At 43.2% G+C, this 11,017-nt stretch overlaps 1 protein-coding gene across 2 annotated transcripts in view; it reads left to right on the forward strand.

The window, feature by feature from the left end:
- NUP205 (nucleoporin 205) overlaps positions 1-10,417 on the forward strand; it is an 86,525-nt gene extending 76,108 nt beyond the window's left edge. For both annotated transcript variants that reach the window (XM_067559714.1, XM_067559715.1), the window contains 4 exons: positions 4,623-4,746; positions 5,489-5,617; positions 6,368-6,441; positions 7,737-10,417. In XM_067559714.1, coding sequence (XP_067415815.1) covers positions 4,623-4,746; positions 5,489-5,617; positions 6,368-6,441; positions 7,737-7,889 — 480 coding nt within the window. In that variant the 3' untranslated portion in view covers positions 7,890-10,417. The remainder of the gene's footprint in view (positions 1-4,622; positions 4,747-5,488; positions 5,618-6,367; positions 6,442-7,736) is intronic.
- Positions 10,418-11,017: the final 600 nt, after the last annotated feature.

Here is an 11,017-nt window from a genome sequence, read left to right on the forward strand (position 1 = left end):
CCTGCCCCTTCCTAAACAGGTTAAGACCTTTCTATCCCAAATGGGCAAAGATCACTTTGGACCGTTGGATTCCTTGGGATAGTCTCAGGGAGCTATGCCCTACAGTTTACGTCTACCCCCCTCCCCCCCAACAACCCTCCCCGTCCATCCCTATTCAGGGACCCCTCTCACGAGCAACTCCTCTTGCAGGAGGTGGACACCCTCCTCAACATAGGAGCGGTGGCAATGGTCCCTCAAGGCAGAAGGGGGAAGGGGTTCTATTCGAGGTACTGAGACCCATATTAGATCTGGGTCGTCTAAACAAATATGTCATACGACTCAGGTTTTTCATGGTCTCCCTAGCCTCCATAATCCCTTCCCTGGATCCAGGAGACTGGTATGCCGCCCTCGACCTCAAGGATGCATACTTTCATGTGTCTATCCTCCCCAGCCACAGGCGTTTTCTCCGTTTCATGGTGGCTGGCTCTCACTACCAGTTTACAGCCCTACCCTTTGGCCTCTCTTCGGCTCCAAGGGTGTTCACCAAGTACATGGCGGTAGTGGCTGCCCACCTGAGACGAAAGGGTGTGCAAATTTTTCCTTACCTAGACGATTGGCTGATCAGGGTCAGGTCCAGGTCCCAAGTGCAGGAGAGCGTGACCCTCGCTTGCTCCACGTGCAACAGGCTGGGACTGCTCCTGAACGAGCAGAAGTCCACACTAACCCTAGTGCAACGTATAGAATTCATTGGGGCCACCCTGGACACTTCCTAGGCCAGAGCCTTCCTGCCTCATCCACGTTTCGAGGCAATGGTCTCTATCATCTCCCAGCTGCACCGATGCCCCACGACAACAGCCAGGCACTGCCTACAGCTGTTAGGCCACATGGAGGCCTGCACGTACGTAGTGAGACTAGCTCGCCTGAGGCTCAGACCGCTTCAGGCATGACTGGCCTCAGTATATGTGCCGAACAGACACCATTGGACTGGGTGGTCACAGTTCTCCCGCCTGTCTTAGTCTCCTAAACTAGTGGCAGACTCCAAGGGAAGTGATGAAGGGCATTCCATTCAGGGAACTGGTCCCATCGGTCTCCCTAATTTCTGATGCTTCGGATGCCAACCTAGGCACTCAGGGGCTCTGGTCGGGGGAGGAGAGGCGCCTGCACATCAACGTGAAGAAGCTCAGGGCCATTTGCCTAGCGTACAAGATATTCCTCCGATTCCTGACAGGCAGAGTGGTGCAGGTGCTGACGGACAACACCGCAGCCATGTTTTACATAAACAGGCGGGGGGAGCACTCTCCTCAGCCCTCTGCGATGAAGCTATGCATCTGTGGGACTTTGCCCTGAAGCACGATTTCCACTTGACTGCCTCTCACCTCCCGGGAATGAGGAATGACAAGGCGGATCGCCTCAGCAGGTCATTTCTACTCCGCCACGACTGGTCGTTGCAACCCAGAGGTGGTAGCTATGATCCTCCAGGAATGGGGTGTTCCTCAACTGGATCTATTCGCGTTGGCCTGGAACACAAAGTGTCCAAGGTTTTGCTTGCTCCGGGGTCGCGAGACTGGGTCGATTCTGACGTGTTCCTCATGGACTGGACAGGGGCCCTCATGTATGCGCTCCCGCCCATTCCACTCCTATCCAAGGTCCTGCTGAAAATAAAGAGGGACAGGGCGAACGTTTTACTCATCGCTCCAGCCTGGTCAAGACAGCAGTGGTTCAGCATGCTGTTGGTCCTTTCTATTGCCCCACCCCTGGAACTTCCGAGGTGGCACAACCTTCTATCCCAGGACCATGGTCGCCTGTTGCACCCGGACCTGGACTCCCTGCACCTCACGGCCTTGAGGCTCTGTGTCTGACAGAGGGAGAGAGAGCCTACTAGGTGCCGGTCCAGCAAGTCCTGCTTAGCAGCAGGAAACCTTCCACACAGGTCGTGTATCGGGCTAAGTGGAGGCAATTTACCTGTTGGGCAGAGTCCTGGGGTATTCCATCTAATCTCTCGCCTATACAGGCGATCCTGGAGTACCTGCTCCAGCTAAAGCTCCAGGGTCTGGCGCTGGCCTCTTTGAAGGTTCACCTGGGGCCATTTCAGCCTTTCATCAGTTGCTAGAGAGGAGATTGCTGTTCTCCCATCCCATGTCGGTCAGGTTCCTCAGGGGGTGGAGAGGCTTTATCCGCAGCTCCGTGACCTGGTGCCTCCCTGGAATCTCAACCTGGTCCTCTTGAGACTCATTGGGCACCCCTTCGAACCCATGGCTTCTTGCCTTCTTCTCCTGCTTTCATGGAAGGTAGCCTTTCTGGTGGCCATTACCTCAGCCAGGAGGGTCTCCGAGATTAGAGCCTTGACTCCAGTTTCCTGTTTCCACCCAGCGCATCTCCTCGTGGACTACATCATGCATCAAGTTCTGCTACGAGCAGGCCAAGGTGCCGCTTCCGGGAACCATCACAGTGCACTCAACCAGAGCTCAAACCTCATCTACAGCCTTCCGGGAGAGAGCGCCCCTGCAGGACATCTGCAAAGCTGCCACCTGGTCATCGGTGCATACCTTCACGTCCCACTGTGCCATCATACAACAGACGAGAGAGGACGTGGGATTTGACAGAGCTGTGCTGAGGGCAGCTCACCAGTAACTCCTAACCGCCTCCAAAGGTATTGCTTGTTAGTCACCTATAGTGGAATGGACATGAGCAAGCACTTGAAGAAGAAAACAGGGTTACTTACCAGTAACTGTTGTTATTCGAGATGTGTTGCTCATGTCCATTCCACGACCCACCCCCAGTCCCTGCTGCCGGAGTTGGCAGAAGGAAGGGACTGAGGGGGTGCAGGGCCGGCTGCACCTCATATACCGCGGCATGTGTGTGGGGATCCTGGGGGCACCAGTGCCGGCCCTATGGGATCTGCTAAGGGGAAAAAAGTTCCAGGTAACCGTGCACAGAGGCGTGCACACACCTATAGTGGAATGGACATGAGCAACACATCTCGAAGAATATCAGTTACTGGTAAGTAACCTTGTTTTATACTGATTGCTCTGACGTGGCCATGCCAGCAATGGTTCAGGATGCTTCTGGAACTCTCAGTGGCAGCTCCAATCATGTTCCCACCCTGCCTGGACTTGATTTCACAAGACCACAGCTGGTTGTTTCATCCAAACCGAACCTCTCTGCACCTGACGATATGGTTGCTGCGTGGCTGAACCCTGAAGAGCAGGCCTACTTGGCACAGGTCTGGCAACTCTTACCTGGTAGAAGAAAGCCTTCCACCAGGGTTACCTACGTGGCCAAATGGAAACGATGCACTTGTTGGGCCTCCGAATGGTATCTCTCTCCAACCTGGTATTCTCTACAGTCTATCTTGGACTACCTGCTCCACCTAAAACATCAAGGTTTGGCTATTTTGTTTGTTAAGGTTCACTTGGCAGCCAACTCAACCTTCTGCCCTCCTATGCAGGGCAGATTAGTGTTCTCCCACAAGATGATGGTCAGGTTTCTCAAGGACCTGGAAGGACTTTTCCCTCAGGTTCGTGACCTGATTCCCCCATGGGACTTGAACCTGATCCTGTCTAGGCTTACGAGCCACTAGCATCTTGTTCCATACGGCTTCTTTCTTGGAAGGTCACCTTCCTAGTGGCGATCCCCTCGGCTGGAAGGATCTCCCAAGATCAATGCTCTGATGTCGGAACACCCTATATGGTGTTCTTGAAGGACAAAGTCCAGCTGTGCCCCTATCTGGCCTGCCTACCAAAGGTGGTGTTGCAATTCTTCTTGTCTTTTTTCTGAATCCTCACAAGCCTGCTGAGGAACATCGGATGCATACCTTAGATAGGCTCTCACCTTCTATATTGATAGGACCATGCCCTTCCGCAAGTCAATGCAACTCTTTGTAGCAGTAGCGGAAAGGATGAGAGGACTACCTGTGTCATCCCAAAGAATCTCATCCTGGATAACCGCCTGTATCCAAGCTTGCTACAAGCAGACAAAGGTTCCTTCTCCGGCCATCATGACTGCTTATTCCACAAGAGTTCAGGCTTCGTCAGCAGCATTCCTTGTGCAAGTACCAATCCAGGATATCTGCAGAGCCACAACATGGTTGTCGGGTCATATCTTTGTGTCCCACTATACCATCACCCAGCAGGCCCGTGACGATGCCAGTTTTGGGAGAGCTGTGTTGCAGTCAGCACGTCCATGAACTCTGAGCCCTCTAAGGGTGCTGCTTGTGAGTCACTTGGCATGGAATGGACATGAGCAAGCTTTTGAAGAAGGAAAAACGGTTACTAAACTTTCATAACTGTTGTTCTTGCTTATGTGTATTCCATGACTCACCCTCCTACCGCTCTGTTGGAGTTACCGTCAAAAAGGAACTGAGAGGGTGTGGAACTGGCGGGGCACCCCTTATACCAATGCATACGTGCGGTTCCAGGGGGCACTAGGGCCAGTCCTACAGATAACATTGAGGGAATAATCTTGGGCAATTGTGTATGCAGCTCACAAACACTTAGCATGGAATGGACATGAGCAACACATCTCGAAGAACAACAGCTATACAAGGTTAGTAACCGTTTTTTCTACAAGGTCTTTATAGGTATTTCCTTGATTTTTAACAATTTGTTCTCGTTTGCTTTATGCGTATTTTCTTCTTGCCATAGTTGTGTCAGTCAGTGATGCCAGCTGGAGTGGACAAAATTTCTACTGCTCAAAAGTATGTTTTGGCAAGACGGCGTCTAGTGAAGCTCATAAACAATCGGGCCAAGTTGCTTTCCCTCTGTTCCTGTATCCTTTTTGAATTATGACATCTCTAGAGGTGACATTCCAGAAAAATTGAAAAAGTTGGCTGAGAAATAGGAACAGTTATTGCCTAGCCATCAGTTGGGTTTTAGACCACTTTAAATAATGCCAATCTCAGGAAAGAAAGTATGAGAGATTAATAATTAAATCAGTTGACATGAGGGACTTGTTCCTCTAGCCTCAGCATTTAAACATTTATTTTCCGGTTGGTAGCAGCTCTGAAAGAAAGTCAGTAGTAGCATAGTGTCTCCTCCACAGAAGTCAATAACAAATGAAGTTCATTGACATGATTAGTGTGGTGATTCTTCTCCATTGTGATGAAGTGGAAATATAGCTTACCAACAAAGCCCTTACAGCTGGAAGTAGGTAACCGTAAGAAGAATCGAGAGTGTAGGTCCACTAAGCATGATGTCAGGATCTACAAGCCATGTGGGTAACTTGGAACTACTGTTATGGAAAAAATGGAGGGCAGTTGTAACTTGGGGCTGCCCATCAGAGCCATTTTATTCCCCATGATATAGAGGCCTTGGTCCCCAGTCTTGCAAATATATGCTTAACTTTACCCATATGCGGTAGGCCCATGAAATCACTACTTTCACATATACAAAGTTAAACTTGCATGTAGCTCTGTGCAGGATCAGAGCTCTTTTTTGAAATCTCTAATAGGGCATCAGTCTAAAACCAGCATGAATGAACATTAGTCTCCTTCACTAGACATGTCTTACAGATATCATAGAAACATGCCTCTTTATTCTTTGGCGTCATCTGGAATACTATCTGTTGCATTGCACCCCTACTGATTCCCAAGATTCACTTCTGGCCTCCAGGACTTCATTTAAGAGCAGAAGACTACAAGGTAACCTTCCTCAAACTTCAAGGTGCTGTTGCATTAGTTTATAAATTAAATATAGAAGTATTTGGCCACGTCAAGGAATTGAACACTAAAATTTAGGTTTTCTAAAACAGATTTTTACAAAATGTTATAATGTTTTATTAATTTGCATGTAATAGAATGTTTTTGTTTGGATTTAAACATACCCCATGCAGTATTTGCAGCCCAAATATTCCAGCATTGTAGTAGTCCATGAGAAATAAAAAGAGAGTTTGTCTAGAAAAAAAGAAAAACTGACTAATCTTGTTTCTGTTGTTCAAACTGAGTGAAATTCAAAAAGTAAACAAATGTAAAGGGTAAAAAATAAATTGTATATTTTAAAAATGTTTTAAAATGTAATAATTGAAGGTGATATTAAGAATAGATGTACAACATGTTTTCTAAAAGTATATTTAACTTGATACACTAAGTATTAATTCACCAGTGGATTTGGTGAGGATGGAAGAGATACAGGGAAGGAAAGATAATATGGGGAGGATAGTGTTGCTGACCATGCTATGTTGTGTGATCCAGGGCTACTTGAAGTTACTACGCTAATGGTTGAGAGAGAATTCACAAATAGGTCAAGAAAGATCAGTGGCGATTTCCCTTTCATACCTTATATACAAAATTGACATTTGGTGTGTTTAAGCTTGCTTCATACCTGCATATAGATAATATGATGTTCACTAGCAGGTGGAATGAAGAATTTAAATTTGTGGATTTTATTCCTAGATTCATTCAGTTCAGAGCCTAACTTGGATTTCAGAAGTGGGAAGAATAGGGTGAGCCAAAATGACATCGATCAGGTGAGATGCAGCAGATAAAAATCTTCTTAATAACAGCATATCTGTTGATGTGCTGCTAACATGCAGCTATTCTCAACAGTCTGTTTATAGTTTTCATGTTTAGTAGCGATACCCTCCTGGCTAAATGCTTAGTTGTAGTACAAATGGGGTGTAACAGAAATTTTCAAAAGGTATTTGGCAGTGATAAAGTTAGCAGTTGTACTGCTATGTATGTATTTTTGATGCATGCACAGAGCTATATTAATGTGCAAAATCTAGAACATGTCAAATGAAATACCAAAGGCCAAATTACTGAAAAAATATTTTTTCTTTACTTTTATCAACCAGACTAATAAGCTGCAGCTGTTTAATAATTTGCTTCTGAAATAAGAAATTGTCAGTTCTTGAAAGATAGCTAGTTTATGTATTGAAGACAAGGTTTCTGGTTTTCCGTGATGCTGCAGCTGTTCATTTTCAGTCAGCTGCAGATGGACCCATAGTAAAAGAAAGACAGGGTAGTGGAAATGGAGTTGACTATGAAGTAGCGAAAAAATTGCCACTACTTTTGTAGTACCTAAAATAATTTGTGCTGTTTGGATGTATGGCCAGCAAAAACAGCACAGGTTTTTACTAATGACCCTATTCTCAGAATTATACAAACATAAATTCTTGATATTCATGCTCAAACAAGAAATAAAAACTTTTAGTTTCAGTCATGATTAACGGTATACAGAGTTGTAAAATAAAGTGCATACACTTTTGTGACTGTGTATCCAGCCACTCAAGAGAATATATACAATAGCATCCTACAATGTCTAGAATTTAACTTATTTTTGTAATAGCTTCTTCCATTAGTAATAACAAAAAATGTTACTTAATACATGGATTTTTATTATATAGCTTGGAATATATATTGAGAATTTTATCGATAAGGGCAACTCTCTACTACGACTCCTTAATTTCAAAAGTCAAGTTGTGTAACACCAAGGCTCTGATTCTCCAAATGTGTGTGCTTAGATTGAAGCACACAAGTAGTCTTTTTAAAATCAAAGCATATACCTGTATTTAAAAAGTTAAATACTTAACCAGAAAACCCTCCAAAGAAATCTTTTCCAATATATGATTTAGATTAAGAAACACAAAGATCTATTTAATATTTGCCAAACTAGACCCTTCCCCGCCCCCAGTATTTACATTCTTCTAAGAGGGCATGTGGGGTGTGTAGGGATGATTGGTGGTGATTAATGGTGAAAAGACCTGTAAAGAGAGGAACTAGACACTATTGCTCATTTCTCCAAATCTCTTCTTTTCCTCAGCTTCAGATTGAAGCCACCAACAGTTTTGGTGAATCTCTGCAGAAGAAGCTCCTTGATATTGAAGGGTTATACTCTAAAGTCCGGTCACGTTATACTTTCATTCAAGCACTTGTCAGACGTATCCGTGGTCTACTAAGGATATCAAGGACCTAAAGGACTCTTCATCACGCTGCTTGCCTCTGCAAGTAACGAACTAGGACAAACTGCCTTACTCAGATTTTATAGAACCAACCTTTTCTAAATTATGGTCAAAATATTTTGCTACTTTTTTTCCCCTTATCACTAATGAATCCATTTTGTGTATTCTTTCTTGCCTACTCCCATCCGCACAGAAAAAAATAAAGGATTTTGTTAAATGTGCGTTATGGTCACTGTAAGAGAATAGACAGAAAACACTGGAGAAACAATGGAAAATGTAACAAGAATCACAAGCTTTTTATTTGGAAAATCTACACACATCCATGTGATGATTTGAAAGAAATGCAAAACTGGCCAGGCCCCATTTATGGTGTTCTCACTGATGCTGCCTCCACACTGTGGACCACACACTTAATGGAAATGCAGATATTTTGCCCCAATTCTTGAGGACAAGATGTGTGTCCCCTTCTCAAAATGGATTGCTTGGTGGAAGGCCATTGTTCCATCCAATGGCTAGCCTCCTCTTGTTCCCTTCCAACAGACATAAATGCAAATACCTCCATTTGTATGATTCTAGGTGCTGAGGAAATGGTGAGGTACATGGGGGAAGACTGACCCATGCTGGTGAAATGTGATTGGAAGATCTGAGTTCTGTTCACTTTGCTTCTCATATCTGGTCTGGTCTGGGTCTTATGCCTCCTTTTGGGTACATTCCTATTTGCTAGTGTGCCAGGCATTGGGGCTAAAGATGCATAAGGGACAGAATGAAATTTGTGACAAAGGAGGAAACACACTTGAACATTGGGTTTGGCCAATAAAAGGGGAAAAAAAGAGATGCCAAAATCTTCTTTTACATATAGAAGAGTAGTAAATAAATTGATTCTGTGATGTACATTTACATTGGAACTCTTTAATGCTTTTCATGTATTGTCTTTAACCCAAACTCTTCTTATTTGCAGGTGAGTTTTATCTTTTCTGAATTTCCTACTATTTTCTATTATTCACAATTAATAATTGCTTGCTTTGTCATCAAATTGTTTTGTACAGTAGATTGGTATGTTTCTCTGGCTGGGATTATTTTATGGTCCAGTCTTTCAATTAGTGGTTTTGAAAGAATAGTGTTAGATACAAATTGTTTATTCTTTAATGAAGTCTTGGTGATTCTCAACCAATTTCTCTTCTCTTCCCCATACACACACCCTCATACTTTTTTCATTTTGTGGGGATAGCAAGTGAACAGAACTCCCTATGGTGAGAATGCAAGAATATAATTCTGGAAATCTGATGGCTTCATGTATTTTACTGCATCTTGGAAAGCTGTGGTATGGTAGCTGGCTGGTATTTGTCCAGTACTTCAAGAACAGATTAATGGAATTATTTTATTTTTGCCAAAAATAATTCTCCATTGGGTCAGGATGCCTGAATGCGAAGGAAATTAAGTTGACCTCCTCTCTACTACACCAACATGAATGGTAGTTCTGTTACTTTTCACATTCTGGTTTATTCTTTGGATAATAAACTTTGTAATAATCTGTTTTTATTTTTACCATGGGTTTTTTTATAAAATTGGCCAAGGAGCTATAGCATGCATTAATTGAAAGCATTCCTCTTTTTGTTCTCTCTCTCAATTTAAAAAAAAACCAGAGGCATGCATCCACTTTTCCTGTTTTATATCTGACCATGCTGCACTTTCTTAACAATCCTGTTAAGAATATTAATAACATTAATGTATCCAATCAACTGTAATTATAATATTTAGATTAGAAACCTTTTAGGTCAGGGAATTTTATCTTCATAAATATCTGTATAGTATGTAGCACACTGTTAGTGCTGTACTAATATATAGTAGCTTTTTTTTTTTTTTTGGCTACAAGCCTACCAAACTGCCCATTCATAGTGATTTTCAGGAATGACCTAAATGAAAAAGAGGAACAATTCATTTTAGCCTGTGTCCATTGTTATTTAATTAAATTTGTAATTCTTCCATGTTGACACAACTCAGACTTCTTGGAAAAAGATGTCACTTTTTAAAACCCACGCAGGGGCAGAAAAGCAGTGGGTTTTGTTTTACTTTTGGTTTAAAATGTGCTTTAATTGTGTCCTGTTGTTAAAAAAAAAAGAATAATATGAATAGCTGTGAAGAATACATGGCTTGTAATTATATAACACCTAAGCTTTTTTATGACATTTATTAAGATGTAAAAGTATTGTTCATATACCACAGTGCAATAAACATTTCAGTGTAATTAACTGGAATTCTTGCTGCTACTAAATAAGGGTAATAACTAAGCAGTAAGTGCTATTACTTAATAACCTCATTTAATATTAATTAGTGAAGATTTTGATATTGAATGGCTCAATGTTCCTTAAGAATGATTAAATGAGGGGCTATGGCTATAGTACATGTTTAAGTGGGTTGCACTATATTCTTTATATAATTTCATTCTTGTAAAGGGTTATTTGTTGAATAAGTCCCTTTTTCCCATTTTTTATACTGTAATAGGATGATGAAAGTCCTCTGGAAAATAATATTTTTAGAGCTTCCTTTTGGTTTTGTACAGTTATTGTACCTTACTGTTCTGGATCTGCTACCTAACTGGCGCACACTTCTACACAGAGCACTTTCTTAGAGTGGCTATGTCTTCACTGACAACAAATTCGCCGCCGTCAGATCAACTTCTCTGGATCGACTGAGCGGTCAGTGAAGACCCGCTCAGTTGATCCAGTAATGGACGTATTAAGACCACCTTCTCAAGTGGCCGTAGCAGTGTCTACGGGAACGTGGTTCCTGTCGGCGAAGTGCAGTGAAGATGGCACACAGAACAGAAGCAGAGAAGTTGACAAGAGTTATGAAAGTTTTTTGCATAGCTTGTGTAATTCCGGTTGACTGCTGCCAATTCTCCGAGGTAAGTGAAGACATGCCTGGTATGTACACACTGACTGTGGCAAATTCGCCACCTTCAGCTTGATCTATCCAGATCAGTTGAGTATCAGTGAAGACCTGCTCAATTAATCCGGAAGTCAATTCAATTAAACCACCTCAAAAGGCATAGCTGCTGCATTGATGGGAATGCATTACCCGTGGCAGCAGTGGAGACGGTGCACAGAAGAGAATTTAGTAAGGCGATGTGAGTTACGCAAGC

This window comes from Emydura macquarii, unplaced genomic scaffold (genome assembly GCF_026122565.2).
Source record: "Emydura macquarii macquarii isolate MOO-44397 ecotype Brisbane River unplaced genomic scaffold, CSIRO-AGI_Emac_v2 contig_2205, whole genome shotgun sequence".
In the NCBI taxonomy this organism is placed as follows: Eukaryota; Metazoa; Chordata; order Testudines; family Chelidae; genus Emydura; species Emydura macquarii.